The 20898-nt window shown below is 42.1% G+C and overlaps 1 protein-coding gene across 20 annotated transcripts in view; it reads left to right on the top strand.

The window, feature by feature from the left end:
- The window catches only part of NR2C2 (nuclear receptor subfamily 2 group C member 2), an 82113-nt gene that overhangs the window by 13188 nt on the left and 48027 nt on the right, over window positions 1-20898 (top strand). For 5 of the 20 annotated variants that reach the window (XM_070051049.2, XM_051852562.3, XM_089306602.1 and 2 more), the window contains exons 1-2: window positions 32-85; window positions 4012-4095. The exons of 5 other annotated variants lie outside the window; for them this stretch is intronic. Coding sequence is in view for 5 of the 15 variants with exons in the window: in XM_051852567.3 (XP_051708527.1) it covers window positions 4036-4095 (60 nt within the window). In the remaining 10 variants the exon portion in view is untranslated. Of the gene's footprint in view, window positions 1-28; window positions 86-132; window positions 152-4011; window positions 4096-4493; window positions 4632-4820; window positions 4842-8796; window positions 8892-20898 lie in introns of those variants that run through there. 10 more of the 20 variants (XM_089306600.1, XM_070051047.2, XM_051852567.3 and 7 more) reach the window with 7 other exon arrangements.

Genomic DNA, 20898 nt, shown 5'->3' on the forward strand with positions numbered 1-20898 from the left:
TCATTTTTAAGCAGCTTCCAAAGCTGCTGTTGATGATGCCTGAAGCTGCTTTGGAGGCAGAAAACCAACAGTGAGATCCAGAACTGTAAGAATTCAAGTGTGTAAAGAAAGGCGCTTGAGATGGTCCAGGAAGTTGTTGTGGGAGAACCAGGTGGGGGGCATTTGTCCTGCCCAAGAGCAAGTCAGAGCTAAAGCTTAGTGATAACAAAATGGTGGTGACAGAAAGAGAACCTAGACTTACTATCCACATGTGTAGGGAAACTGAAGACGTGCCGTGTCGGTGGGGAAACGGATAGATCATTCACTGAATAGTGCTGGAAAATGGGTTGTTCATAGGAAAACAGTAGTTGGATCCTTACTCCTTATCAAACTCAAGAATCAGTTGCAGATAGATCAGTGACTTAAGTGTGAGGATTTACACAGCTAAACATTTACAGGAAAATATGTAGAATTATTAAAATTAAAACCTTAGCATAGGTAACTCTGTTGGGGTACAGTGGGGTTAAGCTACTGCCTGCAATGCCAGCATCCTGTGTTGGAGCACTGGGTGGGGTCCTGGCTACTCTGATTCTTATCCAGCTCTCTGCTGATGCACCTGAGAAAGCAGTGCTGGGGCTCCGACCCAAGTGGGAATTCCTGACTACTGGCTTCAGATTGGCCCAGCCACAGCCATCAGGGGAGTGAACCAGCAGTTGAACCATCTCCTGTATTTCTGTCTTTTCCTCTGTCAGTCGCCTTTCAAATAAATACATCGCTTAAAAAAAAAAAAAAAAAAAAAACTTATGGTAGGATAGGATTTTCATAAATAAAACAAAAATATAACTGTAAAATAAACTATTAATAAGTCAACATTATTAAATTTAAGGATTTCTGTTCCTCAGAAGACTGTAAAGAAAGTTAATAGAGGAACCACAAAGTGAGAGAAGTTATTTATAACTTATATAATCAAAGAATTCCTATTGGGGCTGGCTCTGTGGTGCGGTGGGTGGAACTGCTGCCTACAGCTCTGGCATCCTGTACAGGTGCTGACTTGGGACCCACCTGCTCCAGTTCCAATCAGCTCCCTGATACTGCACCTGGGGAAAGCAGCAAACGATGGCTCAAGTAATTGGGCCCCTAGACCCACGTTAGAGACCCAGGTGGAGTTCCTGGCTTCTGGCTTTGGCCTGGCCCAGTCCCCACCATTGCAGCCATTTGGGGAGTAGTGAACCAGCAGAGGGAAGATCAATCTCTCTCTGTCTTCTCTCTAACTCTGCCTTTCAAATAAAATAAAATAAATCTTTTAAAAAAAAAAAAAAGGAATTAGGATACACTTGCTGTGACCTAATACCTAACCTCACCATTACCAGTTGTTACAATTTCTTGGGACTTCATCCCCTATCTGAAGCTGAAAATTTAGTGCTAAATTGAATCATTACAGAAAATTTTTTGAGTTATTAAGCCTCCATAAACAAGTGACCATCTATAAAATCCATGTCAACTCAAAATTTGTAGGATCAAGCCAGCTCTTTTAAGGAAACCCAATAGAAAGGTTAGCCTTTCCAATACTTTATTATTTCTAAAATATTCAATAATATTAACATTATTTCTTTTTTCTGATTTATTTATTTGAAAGGCAGTGATAGGAAGAGATCTTCCATCTGCTGGTTCACTCCCCAAATGGCTGCAACAGCTGAGGGTGTGCCAGGCCAAAGCCAGGAGCAAGGAACTCCATCCAGGTTTCTGTGTAGGTACCAGGGGCTCGAGCATGTAGGCTATCTTCCACTGCCTTCCTAGGCTTATTAACTTGGAGCTAGCTAGATTGGAAGCAGAGCAGCCAGGACTGGAACCAGCGCTCCAATATGGAATGCATTGTTGGCAGCCGCTTGACCTGTGGCACCACAAAGCCAGCCCCTCCTGACAACGTTCCTTGTCTAAGACTGCCGTTAATAACAGCAGCACAGGGGCCGGCGCCGTGGCTCACTTGGTTTGTCCTCCGCCTGCGCGCCGGCATCCCATATGGGCACCGAGATCTAGTCCTGGTTGCTCCCTTAGCGGCCATTTTGGGGGATGAACCAACGGAAGGAAGACCTTTCTCTCTCTCTCACTGTCTAACTCTGCCTGTCCGAAAAAAAAAAAAAGCACAAATGCTGGTAATGCCATAAAGTGATTAAATTATTAGTTGGAACTACATGTTCAGATTTTAGTCCTTAGTAATATAATACCTATTGGCTATATATCTGATTTCTAGAGAATTTTTCTTCAGTTTTGAGGAAGAATGTTAAAACATGAGACTTTTCACATGCAGTAATAGTGTTTTTAACAAGTGAGTTGACTTTTCTGGCACATTTGAAGTTTCGCTTTTTCCCCCTCCATCTTACTAGTTTGAACTAATCTGTAGCAAAGACAGATTCCAAAATGTTTCTGTTTTCTCCTTTTGAAATGAAAGTTAAAAGTTCTATTTATTGAAGGAATATATAACCAAAAACATTACTCCACAGTTTCAAGCCTAACCATATGTGAAAATGAATCCCTTGTTTGGGTGGCCCAGTGCCATGTGATGGTTGCTGTAGCACCTATTTTGTTTTTAATTTTTAAACATTCATTTTATTTATTTGAAAGGCAGAGTTACAGAGAGAGAGAAGGGGGAGAGACAGAGGTCTTCCATCTGGTTCACTCCCCAAATGGCTGCAGTGGCTGGGGCTGGGGCTAGGGCTGGGCCAAGCCAAAGCCAGGAGGATCTTCCAAGTACTTGGCCCATCTTCTGCTTTCCCAGGCATATTAGCAGAGAGATGGATTGGAAATGCAGTAGCCAGGATTTGACCAGTGCCCATATGGAACAATGCCAGCCCCAGTGGCACCTGTTCTTACAAAGTTTTGACTCCTTGAAGGCAAGAGCCAGGTTTTTTATACTTGTCGGTTACCAGGGAGTTAGAAAGCTCCACAGACATCAGTGCTGGGTAATACTTCAGTTTGGAACTTTGCAGAGTGTGTTTTGTAAATTCTATAAAATTGCATTGCGTGGTAGTGTAGTTTGTGATTAAGGAAGGGCAAACAAATTAACTGTGCCAATGTTTGAGTATATTGCATACTGTGTAGTCCTTTGTAATTTTTATATGTTAATCCTGGAAATAGATGATTCTAGAGCTTTGTTCTCTTAACTGTGGGACCTCTGTAGTCCATAATAATTTGTACATAAGTTAAAGCTATAGGAGACCTGGTTTATCCTCAGTTCTTTGTGGTGGAGTTAGCAGAAAGCATTTAGGAAATACTCACCCGGGCTGTCGTGTGCCCACAGCAGTGCTTGTCCTCCAGTGTCCTGCCCTCGGTGACTGCCGCACTCTGCGGTCCTGAGATAGTCTTCCTCAGTTCTCACAAACGATGGCATCAGATGGGACTTTCTTTTTTATTAGTAGAGGCTGAATTACCTGGTTTTCTAATTTTTTGGAGGACTTTAAAAATTGAAATACATTTATGGGTACCATGTTATAATGCGGCCTCCTTGTTCCTTTCTTTGTTAATGATGGTGTTTGCCTTTCAACCCTCCAGTGGGTGTGTTAGCACCTGGGTAGGGTTTTACTTCTCACATTGCCACTAGTAACAGAAGTATAGTTGATGATAGCAATCTAGCGCTCTATGCAGAGTTGATCTCACGCCTTTCTCAGATAACCACCTTCTTCAACACACTGTGACAGGGAACTTTACAAAAAGGTGTATGGGATTCCCACCTCCCTGAGAAGTAAGCCACACTGTTGGAACTCAGGTGACCTGATAGTTACCTTTCCAAATTCATCTTTGTCTGTGTTTACCAGAAGAAGTCATATTTCGAAATTTAAATATTGTAATTAATTAATTGTATACCTGTGATTGAGGAAACTTGTGCAGCAGGTCCAGCTATGCCTGGCCTGCTGGCTCTGTCTTCTGTTGAAGGTGAAATCTGCACAAAACAGTAGGATAAGTTTTAATTACTGATAGTTTCCAGTAGCCTGGTTTCCCCCCACCTGATGGAAGTTGCTGCATCTTTCCAAACAGGTTCTCTAATGATCTTGCTTCACCATGGCTACAAATATGGAGGGGCTGGTTCATCACAGAGTGGGGACCCAGCAGGTGGCTGAGGTGAGTGACAGGGGCTGCCGGCACCTATGCTGGCACCCTTGCTTTTGAAAGGAAAGAAAAAAACCCAGTGTGCACTGTTGTTTCAGTACAGTCCCAAGGAAGTGGGCATGTGATCCAAATCTAAAGCAGATGTCAACATGGAAGAAAAATAAAAGTAGCAACATTTATTCCTAACATTTCTTAATTGGTTTAACTGCATAAAATGTAGTGACTTGAAAGTTTACCTTGAACCAAAACAGATGGAATCTGGTTCTTGTTGTGAGTTTAGCTTAACTCTAAGCTTCTTAGTTTCTCACATACTTGATACTTTGTTAATACTGTGGACTGATAGAAGGCCTGACTGCTGTCACAGTCCTTGACCATCTGCGAGGTATTGCTGAGAAATGCAGAGGTGAATGAGCTGTGGGTCCTTCCTTTAGAGGTCGGAAGGCCTGGTTGGGAGTAATCATGAAACAGGTTGGGAAGCGTAACTCAGTAAAGGAGGTGATCCTGCAGGTGCCCCTTAAGTGATGAGTAAGCGTTTGTCAGACTCGCCGGTAAGTAACTGTACTGTAGATTCTGGGGAGAATCCTAAAGGTTTCTAAAGGGACTGAGGAATTCAACATCTTGGTATGTGCAGGAAACTAAGTTGTAAAGGAGGTAGTCAGGTGCAGATCTTTAAAAGCGTAGTTAATCTGTTATCACTAGTAATGCACCTTGAGTATTCACTCCATGCCATTGCCTTTGCAGGGACTCTCATCCTCACAGTAAGTCTCTGAGGTCTGTTATGTCATTATTCCCATTTTATCAATAAGGAAGCTAAGGCTGACAGACATAAGTAATTGATCAGGGGCATACTTTAGCAGAATTGAGATACCCACCCAGGTGTGTTCACTTCTTCAGAGCTCCTTTAGTGAGCCATGACTCATACTGCAACCAGGAACCATTTGAAATGCAGGAACCATTTGAAGGTTTCTGAATTGCATTTTTGGATCATATTTCTACCTCGAAGCTACAAATTTGACAAAAAAAAAATGGACAAAGAAAGGATTCTTTTTTTTTTTTTTGAGCAAAAGCTACACGCAAATTGGGTTAAGCCAGTAAAAGTAGTGGGCAGTTTTTTTATTCAGATTTTAGGTCAGCCATTAACTTAAAAGCAACAGTGTACCTGTTTACACTCCCCCGTCCCCCCCCCAACAGTGAATAATGATTGATATTAACTGAAGATGAAAGAAAATTGTTTCACAGACTTTTTAATGTTACATGAAAGGCCAGAAATATGAAAAAATTAGAGTTAAAATACCTATGTATGTTTTGCTGCTAGTTTGTGATAGGAATAATTACCTTGAAAATCATTCTTTGCTTTTCCTATATTTATGGTTATTTTGCATTTAGTAGGGTTTCTAGTTGAGGCTGATTTGGAGATGAGTATATAAATGGCTGCCCTGGAAAGCCATTATTAATTCTTGAGGGACTAAAGAGGTAATGTGAGCCCTATGTATACATTCAAAAAATGTACCAGCTGGAATTTTCTTGGAAATACCTTACTTACTTCCTTTTTTTTTTTTTTTTTTTAAAGATTTGTTTATTTATTTGAAAGTCAGAGTTACACAGAGAAATGAGAGGCAGAGAAAGAGAGAGGTCTTCCATCTGATAGTTCACTCCCCAACTGGCCACAATGGCTGGAGCTATGCCTATCCGAAGCCAGGAGCCAGGAGTTTCTTCCAGGTCTCCCACATGGGTGCAGGGGCCCAAGCACTTGGGCCATCTTCTGCTTTCCCAGGCCATAGCAGAGAGCTGGATTGGAAGTGGAGCAGCCAGGTCTTGAACCAGTGCCCATATGGGATGCCAGCACTTCAGACCAGGGCATTAACCCACTGCACCACAGTGCCAGCCCCCCCTTACTTCCTTTAAGTAGTGGAATTCTGTGTTAACTTAGTGGCAAAAAGTGCATTTTAGGGGGACTCAAAATTATAGAAGGTATTCCAATTTAGAATGCAAAGGTATCTCCCAATTTAAAATATCTCCCAGATTTCCTGCTATTAAAAGGGATGAGTGTGAATGTTGTTCTTTGAATCCTTAATCTTAACTTTAAACTGTAAATAATAACCATAAAAAATAGTAAGTTGGCTAAAGGAGTAAGAGAGCCTACAGTTCATACGGGGTTAAGCGTGAGATGGACCACACTAAGGAGTAAATAGAAAGGGACTCTAGAAGGAGACTGTGGGCCGTGAGATCAGGTATTGGGATTAAATGTGTGCCCTGTCATTTGCTGTCTGGGTGATCTCCTGTGCCTTGCTTCTTTCATCTCAAAAATGAGACTAATAATAGTATCTACCATAGGATTATGAGAGTCAATGAGATAATGGACGATTTTCTCTAGAGTCCCCAGATCAACCTTATTCTCTATAGACAGGTGTAAGTCCTGAATACCAACTAAGCTACAAAAGTTGGATGGTGCAGTTTAACATATTGATGTCCTATAAGGTGCTCAGATATTTTCAGCTCTTTATGGTAAAGAGTGTAGACCGTGGCACCAGTTGCCTGGATTTAAATCCTGGCCCTGCTCCTTCTGTAAAGAACAGTAGTAATTTCTTCAATTTGTGATTCTAGTGTTTTGAATCTTTCCTTTTTTTCCCCCTTGGTCAGTCAAGCTTAAGTTTGATGGTTTGTTCATCTTTTAGAGAACTAGCTTCATCAGTTGACTTCATCAATTTCTCTATTGTTTTTCTGTTTTCTGTTTCATTAATTTTCTCTCAGAGCTACAATGAGATACCATTTCACATCCCACCAAATGACTGAAATTAAAAAAAACAGAAAAAAAGAATTAGGTTGTGGAGAAATTGGAAAACTTTTACATTGTTGATGGGGATATAACCCAAATGTCCATCAACTGTGAAATGACTGTGAAAGTTGTTTTAAAACAGAACAATATGGTAGTGTTTTTTAAAAGGAATATTAGACAGATGAGAATTGGTAACCCTAGCAGTGCTGACTTGAATCCTACCTAAGTATGGCTACATATGAAAGAATGTATTTTCCTAAAGGGGCGTAAGTACTTTTTGAGCATTTGAGATTTCCCACTATAATAAGAAATTCAGAGTAAACACATTACACACATAAATATACACATACTGCATGTTTCCTCATTACCAAAGAAAAAACCCGTTTTTGACTTCATGAAATGTATTGAGCCAGGAGAACTCTGGGGGTTAACTTGCAGGAGCCTTTTGCATGTCTGATCACAAGCAGTAGAAGTGAGGTGGCTTTCTAGGCCTTGGTCGTGCTTCTCCCTGATTGCTGGGGCTAAGGGGCCATCGTGCCCCCCAGAGAGCCGTGGCTGAGGAGACTCTAGAACCAATCCCTCTCTGTCACCCGGGCTTTTATCTTCATTGTAGAAAACTTAAACCAAAGCTTCCATTTAAGGAAATGTTTAGAAACGTAGAGCTCTACTGATTCTTAAACAAAGATTCAGTGTTTACCAGGCCACAGCTCCAAAGGAGGAAAAGCAGAGACGTTGCTCAGGTTATCTGTCTCCAGTGCCCTGTAATGCCCGATTCATTGTGATTAAATTTGTTTAATTCTGCTCTCTTGACAAATCGGACATTTAAGTTCTCATTTTCTTGTCAAAGCATTTGGCCAATGGTTAGTCTTAAAACGGAAACCTGCGGGCTCCTGAACTTTCTCACCCTTTCCATATCTTCAAGGGTGTGTGTGTGTCTGTCTCTCTCTGTCTACAATTTCTTCTGGTATTTGACTTTCTGATTCCAAAAATTCGCTTACTATGCTGTTTTCTTTATCTTTAGACATTATCTTTATGTTTTGTAGTGCATTTTGTTTGTAGCAGTTAGCATGCTTGTCAAGTTTAATAAAAAGGAGTAACGAAGAGAGTACACCTGACGGCCCAGGAGAGCATCTCGGTAAAGAACTGAGAGCCCAGTGTGCTTGCAGACTAGAGTTTCTCTGGATGTGGGAATGGGTTCTCTGCTTCCTCCCAGGCACACTTTCTGGGGTATTGTTGGGTGCAGGGCTTTCTGGCTATGGAATTTGTAAAATTCTTCCCAGAACTCCGTAGTAGCCACCTTGGTGAAGGGCAGATGACATTCCCTTAAGCTGCTCCCAGAGAGGGCTGGGACCCACACAACCAGGTTATTAAATAATGGCAAGATATTTTATATGTAAATGCTGGTTTGTTACTACATTTCTCCCTTCATTCTGTTTTTTTAAAAGGATTTATGTATTTGAAAGTCACAGCTAGAGAGAGAAAGATCTTCCATCTATTGGTTTACTCCCCAGATGGCCTTAAAGGCCAGCACTGGGTCAGGCCGCAACCAGGGGCCAGGAGCTTCACCCAAGTCTCTGACGTGGGTGGAAGGGGTCAAAACACTGGGGCCATCTTCTGCTGCTTTTCCCAGGCTACTGGCAGGGAAATGGATTACAAATGGAGCAGCCAGGACGTGAACAGGTGCCAATATAGGATGGGGACATCACAGCCAGTAGCTTTACCCTCTACACCACAATGCCTGCACCTTCTTCCCTCAGTCAGCCACACAAAAGACCCATCCAACAAGGTATGGAATACAGACAGGACTTTTGCTGTGTAAATACAGGCCTGCTCCCAAGACTTTCTTCCTTTGCTCAGAAATTTCCATTTTTTTTCTTTGGCCTCTTATACACACTGGTTCATATCTACCTAACTACCTTAATTTTTCCCCCCTCAAGAGAAGTCACTAATAATCTTATGGAGATAACATGCATGAAGATCCATCTTCTGTATTTTCTTCATAGCTGACACAGGAGCAAAGAGCTGCTTAAGGGTGGGTATTCTTTTCTTGCCGTTGGTCGTCTGGTGTTCAGAGGTATTCTAAGATAAGATTGTCTTGTGCAGTCCAGGGGACTGGTCACATTATCCAACACGATAGGCTGGAAGCGTTGCCTTAAACCATCTGGAGCTCGAAGGCTTTTATTTGCTGCTCTCATTCTAGTCCCTCTGTGATGGCCGCATGTTACCAGAGATGAGCTGCTCGGGATTCTTTGCTTTGTGCAGGACTCAGACCTGCAACAGAATAGCAGGAAGCATGCTAGCCAAGTTAATGAAAAGAGGTAGTAAAGAGAGTACACCTGGCAGACCAGGTGGCCATCTCAGTAAAGAACTGAGAGTCTTTAATGCGGTTTTTCCCCTGAACTGTGGGAAAATACATGACACAGAAATTCCCACTTTAACCGTTTTCACATGTGCAGTTCAGTAGCATTGACTGCATTCACAGTGTTTTGTGACCATCGTCATCATACATCTCATGCTCATCTTTCCAAACAGAAGCTCTGTACCCATTAAACATTAACTGCCATTGCCCCCCATTTTCTCTGTACCTCATATAAATAGAATCATAATATTTGTCATTTTATGACTGGTTTATTTCATTTAGCATAATATCCTAAAGTTTCATTCCTGTTGTAGCATGTGCCAGAATTTCTTCACTCTTTATGGCTGAGTAGTAATCATTGTAAGTATGTACCGTATTTTGTGTATTTGTTCCTTTGTTAATATTTGGATTGCTTCCACCAATTGACTGCTCTGATTAATGCTGTTGTGACCATGGGTATACAGATATCTATGTGAAACCATATTTTGGGGGCCGGCTTTGTGGCACAGTGAATTAAGTTGCTGCCTGAGACAGTGGCAACCATAGAAGTGCTGATTCGAGTCCTGTTGCTGTACTTCCTGTCTGGCTCCCTACTGATGCACCTGTGACAGCAGCGGAAGATGGTCCAATTACTTGAGCCCCTGTCATTCATGGGGGAGACCCTACTGGAATTCCATCCCGGGCCATTGCTGCCATTTGGGGAGTGAACCAGTGGAATCTCTGTCTCTTTCTGTTAACTTTGCCTTTCAAGTAAATAAGTCTGGAAAGAGGGGAGAGAGGGAAGAAGGAAGAGAAAGAAGGAAGAACCATACTTTCAGCATTTCAGAAGTGGAATTGTTGAAGCTTGGGGTAATTCTATATAGAAACCACCATAGTATTTTCTGTAATAGATGCACCAGTTTACATTTCTACCAGCAGTGTGCTTGTGCACAATTTCTCCAGATCCTCAACAGCTGTTATTTTCTGTTCTGTTTCCTTTCACGGTTTTTTGATAATAGCCATCCTAATGAATGTGAAGTGGTATTTCATCTTAGTATTGATTGTATTTCTCTAATGATTAGTGTGAGTTGAGCAGCTTTTCACATGCTGGTTTGCCATTTCTATATATTAGTTGGGAAATGTGTGTTTAAGTCCTTTGTCCATTTTTTAATTGGTTAATTGGGTTGTTAGATTGTGTTTTAATTGTTTTTGGGTTTTTTTGGTCCCTGAGTTGTAGGAGCTGTTTATAGATTCAGGATATTAATACTGTACCATGTATATGATTTGCATGTTTTTTTCCATTCTGTGTGTTGCCTTTTCATTCTCTTGATAGTGTCTTTTGATATACAAACAGATTTAAAAAAAAAAAAAAACCTGTTCTTTATTATTTATTTAATTTATTTGAAAGGCAGGCAGAGATTGCCCATCTGCAAATGCCTAGAATAGCCAGTTGTGGCCCAGGTCAAAGCCAAGAGCCAAGAACTCATTCCTGATCTCACATGAGTGGCAAGGACGCAACTACTTCAGCCATCGCCTGCGGCCTCCCAGAGTGCACAGTAGCAGGAAACTGCAGTGGAGGGTGGACCAGGACTGGAACCCAGGCACTCTGAAATGGGATTCAGGCGTTTCAAATGACAGATTAACTGCCTGCCAAATGATGGTCACAGAAAAAGTTTTTAATTTTAATGAAATCTAACTTGTTTTGTTGCCTATGTTTTTGGTGGTTTGTCCCAGTAATTATGGCTATATCCAGTGCCAAGAAACCTTTCTCCTATGCTGTTAGTTTTAGTTCTTAAGTTTAGCTCTCTGTGATCCATTTGTATAAGGGATGGGGCCAATTTCATTCTTTTTGTATGTGTGTGTATTAGTCCACTTTTTATTTTATTAACTGAGATAGCCAAGAGGAGCTTCTTGGGGAGGAAAAGGTTTATTTCAGTTTAAAGTTTGGAGGTTACAGGGCAGGATCAGGCAGGCCCACGGCTTGGTATCTGGTGGAGCCTGGCCATGGTGTGTCTAGAACAGGGGTGGAGAATTTTTTTCTGCCCTAGGCCAGTTGGATATTTGTGATATCATTTGCATGTATACAAAATTATCAGCTTAAAAATTAGCCTGCTATAGATTTATTGAATTTTGAGTGCTGCCTGAAAGAACCTTGGATCAGGGCCAGACCAAATGATTTCCAAATGATTTTATGTGACCCATGGGCTGGACCTTCCCCACCCCTGGTCTAGAGGAATGATTACATGATGACCTGGGACAGCTAGGCAGTATTTGAACTCAAATAATCAAAGCTGTCCTGAGAAGCGTCCTCTGAGGGTATGCCCCCAAGGACCCAAAGACCTCCCCCAGAGCATCCTCTCAGTCAAGTCTCTACCCTCAGTCCATTGACCACTAACATCAGGACTTCAGAGGTTAAATGTCCTGTGCAAGTTTTGGAGAGACAGGTCCTGCCCAGCGCGTAACGATGGAAATCCAGCTTCCCCAGCATCATTGGTGGAAGTAACTATCCTTTCCCTGTTAAATGGTCTGGCTGTCACTGTTGACAATCATTTGACATATATGTAAGGATTTATTTCTTTATTTTTTTCTCTTATATTGGTAAAAACCATACAACGTAAAATTTCCTATCTTAACCATTTTTAAGGCTATAGTTGAGGGGCTCATGTTTTTGCACAGCAGGTTAGGCTTCCACTTGCAGTGCTGGAATGCCCTGTCGGTGCCAGTCCAAGTCCCAGCTGCTCCACCTCTGATTTAGCTCTCCCATAATGTGCCTGTGAAAGCAATGGAAGATGGCCCAAGTACTGAGGCTGCTGTTCTCCCATGTGGGAGATGTGGATAGTATTCTTGACTGCTGGCTTTGGCCTGGCTGAGCTCAGGCTGATGAGGCTGTTTGGGGAAGTAAACCATGGTTAGATCTCTTTTTCTGCCTCTGTCTCTGTCATGCTGCCTTTCAGTTAACTAAATAATTCTTCAAAAGAAAATAGATAAATTTTTCCTGCAGTATATGAGCAAGTATTAAAAGATAAAATTTTCCACTTTTAAAAAAAGTTTATAATTCATTACATTAAGTGTGTTTACATCGTTGTGCAATGTAGCTTCACAACTTTTGATTACAAAACTAAAACTGTACTTACTAAATAGCAACGCCTCACTTCCCTCTCCTCATACTATGCTACTTTTTATGAGTTTGCCTGCTTTTGATACGTTTATAAGTAGAGTCACACAGAACCTAACTTTTTATGACTGTCGTATTTTACTTAGCATAATGTCCTCAAGATTTGGGCTCTGTACTCTACTTAGTTGGTCTGTATATAGTTCTGCTTGGATGCCAGTACCACAGTGTTCTGATTGCTGTTGTTTTGTAATGAGGTGGTTTTTGTTTTTTATTAAAGACTTATTTACTTACTTAACAGAGTGGGACAGACAGAAAGAAAGAGATCTTCCATCTGCTATTTCATTCCCCAAATGGCCACAACAGCCAGGTGTGGGCCAGGCCAAAGCCAGGAGCCAGGAACTCCGTCCTGGTCTCCGCGGTGGATGAGGGTCCCCTGCACGTTGGCAGGAAGGTGGGTAGGAAGGCGGGCAGCAGGACAGAAATCTGCACTCTAGGTTACTCTTCTTTTCCATGATTGGCTTTCAGGATTTTTGGCTGTTTGAGTCTCTCGAGATTCCATATGTAGTTTAGGGTGAATTGTTCTATTTCTGCAAAAAACATCATTAGGATTTTGAATCTGAAAATGGCTTTGGGTAGTATTGACATCTTGACAGTATTAACTCTTCTGATTTAATAAAAACATTGTTTTTCCATTTATTTATGTCTTTCAGTGATGCAGTACCATTTTCACTGTACAAGTCTTCAGTTAGGTTTATTAGTGCTTTATTTTTTGTGTAATGGTATTATAAATAGAATTGTTGTCTGAATTTCTGTTTCAGATTGTGCATTGTTAATGTAATGTACCTGATTTTCTATGTAGATTTTGTATCCTGCAACTTTGCCAAATTTGCTTATTCTAGCAGTTTTTATTAACAAGTAGAACTTCCTGCATGTATGAGAACTTAAAATTTGTGGGGAAATGGAATTAAAAGATAAAAATATTAAGTTTATTTCTCAGCACACTTCTTTAAAAAAATATTTATTTGAAAGACAGAGTTAGAGAGAGAGAGAGGGAAAATAAGGGAGAGAGAGAAAGAGAGAAAGATCTTCCATCCCCTGGTTCACTACCCAGATGGTTGCAAACAGCCAGAGCTGAGCTGATCAGGACCCGGGAGCTTTTCTGGGTCTTCCGTGTGAGTACAGGGGCCCAAGAGTTGCTGCATCCTTATGAAGATGACATAGTTTGTAAATAAGGTGCCTTATTTCAACACTCCTATTTATTTATTATTTAGAAAATAAAGAACAAATCAGAAAAGTGGGTGAAATATTTGCAGCAGGTGATGGCTCCCATGTTTGGGGCTCTTCCAACTCATGTAGGAAACCCAGATACGAGTGTGAAAGTGCAATAAAGAGAAGAGATTAAAAGTAACACAAATTATTATTTAAGCACATTTAGGGACAATTTTTCTTTGAAGGTAACATTTACATGAAGACCTGAATAAAGTAAGCAAATAATTCATTTGAATTATCTGAGGCTGGGGGTTACAGAGATGGGGAACTTTTCACACTGGAAGAAGGGTGCGAGGGGCATAGTTGGCTCAGGAAAGGGACAGTGAAGAGGCCTGTGTGACGGGACTCGAGGGGAAGGGAGAAAGAACAGGAGTCGGAGTGGGAGGTGGGGGTCCACTCATCATGGCTTTGATAGGCACGGCAGGAATTTGTGTTTTATTCTGTCATGTAGGGGAGCCTTTTGAGCGAGAGAATGACCTGTCTTTGACGGTTGATTCAGGAGCCTGCTAGTAGTGCAGACTGCCACGCTCAGCTCCTGCCCCTAACGCACTGCACTCCTCCTTGGCAGCTGGTGGATTTGGGGGCACCCCCTGCTCTTAAACCGTTGACACTCGAGTCCCTGCTGTGGGGTTTCTTAGGTGGTTGTTTGCACACCACGTGCTGCCTGGCCTCTTGGTTCTGCAGCTGATTCACCAAGTTGTGCGCCTGAGGTACTGAATTGATAAAATTCCTGCTCTTCGGATTTGGAAGGGAACCATTTCTGTTAGATTATGTAGACCTTTCTGGACAGCCTTATTGTTATACATCAGAAATAACAGAGTTTATGGAAAAATAGGTTTGGGATAGACCAGAGAACTAAAATAACAGTAATACTATTTTTCAAATATTAGTACAGTTAAAAAGACATATTACACAATAGGATGACTATAGATAATACTGATGACAATGTATTTTAGAATACCTAGAAAAGAGGATTTTTTTTTTAAAGGCTGCTCTGGTCTCCAAGGAACACGCCTTTTTTTTTTTTTTTTTTTTTTTTTTTTTTTTTTTTACAGGCAGAGTTAGACTGAGCGAGAGAGAGAAAGGTCTTCCTCTTCCGTTGGTTCACCCCCCATTGGCTGCTACGGCCGGTGCTGCGCCAATCCAAAGCCAGGAGCCAGGTGCTTCCTCCAGGTCTCCCATGCGGGTACAGGGCCCAAGCACTTGGGCCATCCTCCACTGCCTTCCCTGGCCATAGCAGAGAGCTGGACTGGAAGAGGGGCAACCGGGACAGAATCTGGTGCCCTGACCGAGACTAGAACCCGGGGTGCCAGCACTGCAAGCAGAGATTAGCTAGTGAGCCGCAGCGCCCACTGAAAAGAGGATTTTTTTAAAAACTTATTTATTTATTCATTTATTTGAGAGGTAGAGAAAGAGAGAGCTCCTATTCGCTAGTTCCCTCACATTCTCCTAACAGCCAGAGTTGGGCCAGAGTGAAACTGGGACCTAGGAACTCCATCCTGGTCTCCCACATGGATGGCATCAGATCAAATTGTTATTTTCCAACTTGTTGGTGTAGGTTGAGTGTCCCTTACCCAAATTCTTGAGATCAGAAATGTTTCCCAATGTTTGATCTGATATTACAAATAGCATTATAATAGTATTACAGATGTTTCACATTTGGGAGTTTTTTTGGATTTTGAATATTTGTATGGACTTTACTAGCTAAGCATCACTAATCTGAATATCTGAAGTACAAAATGCTCTGAAATCCACACCACCCTAACATCCTTGGAATCTGGAATATTTTAAATTATAGACTTCCAGATTAGGGATGCTCAGCCTGTATGGAGAAGTACCAAGTTACTTTGTTGGCAGTATTTTTTTTTTTTTTTTTTTTTTTTTTTGACAGGCAGAGTGGATAGTGAGAGAGAGAGAGAGACAGAGAGAAAGGTCTTCCTTTTTGCCGTTGGTTCACCCTCCAATGGCCGCCGCGGCCGGCGCGCTGCGGCCGGCGCACCGCGCTGATCCGATGGCAGGAGCCAGGAGCCAGGTGCTTTTCCTGGTCTCCCCATGGGGTGCAGGGCCCAAGCACCTGGGCCATCCTCCACTGTACTCCCTGGCCACAGCAGAGGGCTGGCCTGGAAGAGGGGCTACCGGGACAGAATCCGGCGCCCCGACCGGGACTAGAACCCGGTGTGCCGGCGCCGCTAGGCGGAGGATTAGCCTAGTGAGCCACGGCGCCGGCTGTTGGCAGTATTTTTGAATTGAGCCATATTGCAGTTACTCTATTAATTTAAGTCTAAATTCATTTGAAATTTTACGTCATCTGTGATTCAGTTGTGTTTTCATTTTTTTTCTTTCCAATTCTTTTTTATTATTATTATTTGTTTTGTTTGAAAGGCATAGTTAGAGACAGAGAGAGAGATCTTCCATCCACTGGTTCACTCCCCAAATAGCCACAATGGCCAGAGCTAGGCCAATCCAAAGCCAGGAGCTTCTCCTGAATCTATCGTGTGAATGCAGGGGCCCAAGTTTTTGGGCCATCCTCTGCTGCTTTCCAGGCTCATTAGCTGGGAGCTGGTTTGGAAGTGGAGAGGCCCAGTCTCGAACTGGCGCTCATGTGGGATGCCAGCGCTCCAGGCAGTAGCTTTACCTGCTATGCCACAGCATTGATCCCTTCTTTACCGTTCTTATGCGTTTGTCTTGTCAATATCCTAGTTAGAATATTGAGTAAAATTGAATGGAAATAGTAGCAAGGCATCCTTGCCTCATTTCTCATCTTAGAAGAATGCTATCAACAATTCATCATTAGTTTTGATGCTTGCTATGAGCCTTTATTCTTTAACAAATTGAGAGTATTCTCTTGCACTCCTAGTTGGAATAAGTTATACTCAGCAGACAGTGAAATTTTTAAATGTTTTTGTGGGGCTTTTAAAGAGGTGACTATATGATTTCCCTCTTCTGACCAGTTACATTGGCTTTGTAATGTTAAACTCATCTTGTATGTGCTCTGAATAAACCAAAACTTCAATTTGGTCATCTGAACTTGATTGTGATTTTATACATACACATTCTTTTATTTTTTTGAAAGGTTGAGATTCCAAAAGAGACGTAAGCATCTTCACTGCTAGCCTAAACACCCACCCCAACAGGCACATACTGTATGATTCCTTTCATGGGAACTTCTGGAAGATACCAATGCATCCAAAATGGTAGGAAGATTAGTAGTTGCCTGGGGATGGATGTGGCTGGAGTTGTACTCAGAAGATAGGTTAGAGAGCTCCTCCATCTGCTGATGCACTCCCCAAATGCCCACAACTGCCAAAGCTGGTCCAAGCAAAGTCAGGAGCTGGGAACTCAGTCTGGGTCTCCCACGCGGGAGCAGGGAGCCAACTACTTGACTCATCACCTGCTGCCTCCTGGGGTGCACATTTATCTGGAACCTGCAGTCAGGAGCAGAGCTGAGACTCAAACTTAGGCCCTCTGAAATGGGATTCAGCTTCCCAGACCCCAAGCCTGATGCTCTCACATGCACATCCGCGTGTACACACACACACACACACACACACACACAGACAGTATCCTACCTTGAATGCTTTTCTTTAAAATAGATTTATTTATTTGAGAGGCAGAATTAGAGAAGGAGAGAGGGAGAGACAGATACAGGTCTTTCATCCATTCCCAAATGGCCAAAACAGCCGGAGCTGGGTCAATTCAAAGGCAAGTTCCAGGATCTTCTTCCAGGTCTCCCCTATGAATGCAGGGATCCAAGCACTTGGATTGCTTTCCCAGGCACATTAGCAGGGAGCTTGATCGGAAATGGGGCAGCCAGGACTCCAACTGGCACCCATATGGGCTGCCAGTGCCGCAGACAGATGTTTAACCTACTACGCCACAGTGCTGGCCTCCTTTGAATGCTTTTGAAGATACTAGTAAAACTATTGGGACATGGAAAGACTTAAATACTGATTTAATGTGTTTAATGATTCAAGTACTATTCAGATTTTTCATTTGTAACTGATTGAGTTTTTGTTGTTAAGATTTATTTATTTTAAAGAGTTACAGAGAGAGCTAGAGCAGGAGGGAGAGAAAGGTCTCTGATCTGCTGGTTCACTCTCCCAAATGACCGCAGTGGCCAAAGCTGAGCTGCTTCCAGCTCTCTCACGTAAGTGCAGAGGTCCAAGGACTTGGGCCACCTTCAACTGCTTTCCCAGGCCATAGCAGGGATCTGGATCAGAAGAGGAGCAGCCAGAACTCAAACCAACGCTCATATGGGATTCCAGCACTGCAGGCCAGGGCTTTAACCCACTGCGCCACAACACTGGTCCCCTGATTGAGTTTTAGTGTTTTACCTTTTTCCAAATAATTTGTCCATATTGTTTGTTTTCAGATTTACTGGTATGTGGTTGCTAAGAATATCCTTGTTTTAGAGATATTTTTAAAGATTTATTTATTTATGTGTTTGAAAGACTTACAAAGAAAAGGAGAGAAAGTTCCTCCATCCATTGGTTTATTCCCCAAGGGGCCACAGTGGCCAGGCCTGAGCCAGACCAAAGCCAAGAGCTTCATCCCTGTCTCCCACATGGGTGGCAGGGACCGAAACACTTGGGCCGTCTTCCACAGCTTATCCCAGGCCATTAACAGGCAGTTGGATAGGAAATGCGTTAGCTTGCACACGAGCTGGGACCCATATGGGATGCCAGCATCGCAGATGGTGGTGACTACCCATTATGCCCCAAAGCCAGACCTGTTTTATATTTAGTTACAGCTTCCTTTTCATTGCTAATATTACCTGTGCCTGCTCTTGTCATTGCCCTCATCACTTTCACCAGAGAGAGTTTCTATCTCTGATTAATTTCTGTCCTTGGCATTTTCTTCTTGCTGCTTTCTTTGCATTTACTTTGCCGTTATTTTTCTAAATTCTTGGGATAGGTGATGTGCTTTTTTATTCCCTCAGCCTTCTTCCCTAACATAAGCGGTAGGCTATATGTTACCTTCTGAGTACAATTCTAGCCAGCCACATCCATTCCTTTGGATTGGCTGATCTTCTTATCATTTTGGATGGGTTTTCATTTTCTAGAACTCTGTGAAAGGGATCACACAGTCTGTTCTTGTTGTTATCATGCGTAGGACCTATATTGGAGAACCTGGGTTCCATACCCAGCTCTGGCCTCTAATGCCAGCTTCCTGTTAATGAGAACCCTAGGAAGCAGTGATGACGGCTCATGGAATTGGGTTCCTGCCACGCATGTGGGAGCCCTGACTTTGGCTCATCCTATCCCTGACCATTGCAGTTAACTTGGGGGTGAACCAATGAACATTTCTCCGTCTCTCTCTCTCTCCCTCTCTCTCTCTCATTGCCTGTTTGTCTGTACGCCTGTTTTTGTCTAGCTGTATTCATGCACTTGACTGTGTTGCTGTATACATCCTTCATGCATTCATTTTGATGGCGTATACCTTGTGGGTATAACACAGTTTTCCTCTTTTTTACTCACCTGTCAATGGGCATTTGAGTTGTTTCCAGTTTTGATTGTTAGATCTGAAGCTGCTATGAACATTGTGCACAGGTGTTTTGTGAGAACACATGCTTTCATTTTTCCTGGGTAAATAGCTAGAAGTAGAACTGCTGGGTCACACAGTTTTTTAAGAAACTGCCAAATTGCAGAGTAATTGTGCCATTTTATGTTCCTCCCAGCAGTGTGAGAGAATCGTGGGTGAGTGTGTTCTGGTTCTCCATTGTAGGGTTTTGTTTCCATTTCTTTTGTTTGTTTTTACTTACTTCACAGACAGAGAGAACTCCCATCCACTAGTTCACTCCCCAGAGCCCACAGCAGCCAGGGCTGGACCTGGCCAAAAGCTATGACTGGAGCAATCCAGGTCTCCCCCTGGAGTGGCACCGAAAGCCACCCTACATAATTGTGTTGCTATCATATGGTATATCAATTAGAACTGTATTTATTTGGCTACTTAACTGTAGATGTACATATAAGTTGATTGTAAATTTTCTCAAAGATAAATAGTGCTGTAATGAACATCTTTGAGTATCACTTCTTGGGCTCACATTTGGGACTAGATTATACATAGAATTGCAGATCAAAAGCTTATCTGCATCATATTATATCTCCCAGTTTCTTTTAAACAGTTCTTAAATAATTAGCACAGGGCCGACACTGTGAAGCAGTGAGTTAAGCCTCCATCTGTGATGCCAGCATCTCATATAGGCTCTTGTTGGAATCCCAGCTTCTCCACTTCTGATCCAGCTTCCTGCTAATGTGCCTAGGAAAGCAGTGGAGGACAGCCCAAGTGCTTGGGCTTCTGCACCCACGTGAGAGACCTGAAGGAAGCTCCTGGCTCCTGCCTTCTGATCGGCCAAGTTTCAGCTGTTGCAGCCTGTGTCTCTTCCTCTCTCTCTAACTCTTGCCTCTGAAATAAATAAGTCAATGAAAATAAAAAATGAACAAACACAGAAAAAGTAAATATTACCACAAACCTTCATATGCAAGAAGTGAACTCAGCAAGCATGCATTAAGGATGTTCTATGTAATATCCTTCTTGTTACAGGTTTTTGATTGCTTCAGACCCAGTACCTTCTTTTTAGATGTGTGTGTATGTACATATGTATAAATAATAGATTTATATATATATAAAGATTTATGTATTTATTTGAAAGGCTCAATAACAGAAAACAAGATCTTCTTTCAGCTTGTTCACATTCGAACTGCAGAGGCCAGGCCAAACTAGGAGACAGAAACTCTATCCAGTCTCCCACATGAGTAGTAGGAACCCCAGTGCTTGGTCCATCATCTCCTTCTCCCAGGTGTATTAGAAGGAAATTGGATCAGAAGCCAGAGTAGCAGGGACTTGAACCAGGCACTCTGGTAAGAGATGCAGGCATCCCTTGGCATGGTGTAACCCTCTGTACCACAATCCCTGCCCCCCCCCACCGCCCCCAGTATTTCTTTAAAGAGCAAAATAATGCTCATAGAAAATATAACCATTTTATGCAAATAATGTCCCCTAAAATCAATATAATTTAAGAGAAATATAGAAAAGTGATTTTTTTTATAATATGCATTTTGTCTATGGGTGCCATAGATGATATGATGAATCATTTAGATAGTTACACATAGTTTAAAAAGGTAGGACTTGCATAAGAAGATAAAAGCATTTTGTAGATGAAATGCAGTCAGTAGAACTAAAATAAAAATATTAGAATAAGTAAGATTAGACTTGTGGTATAAGAGAAAAACAGTTGATAAGAGAAATTGTCAAACAGAAAATGAGGAAGCACGATGTCCTTGCCAGAGAGCTAGCTTACGCCGAAGTGTTGCGCCT

Source organism: Oryctolagus cuniculus, chromosome 10, assembly GCF_051225735.1.
Source record: "Oryctolagus cuniculus isolate XC-2025 breed Fujian yellow rabbit chromosome 10, ASM5122573v1, whole genome shotgun sequence".
Lineage (NCBI taxonomy): Eukaryota > Metazoa > Chordata > Mammalia > Lagomorpha > Leporidae > Oryctolagus > Oryctolagus cuniculus.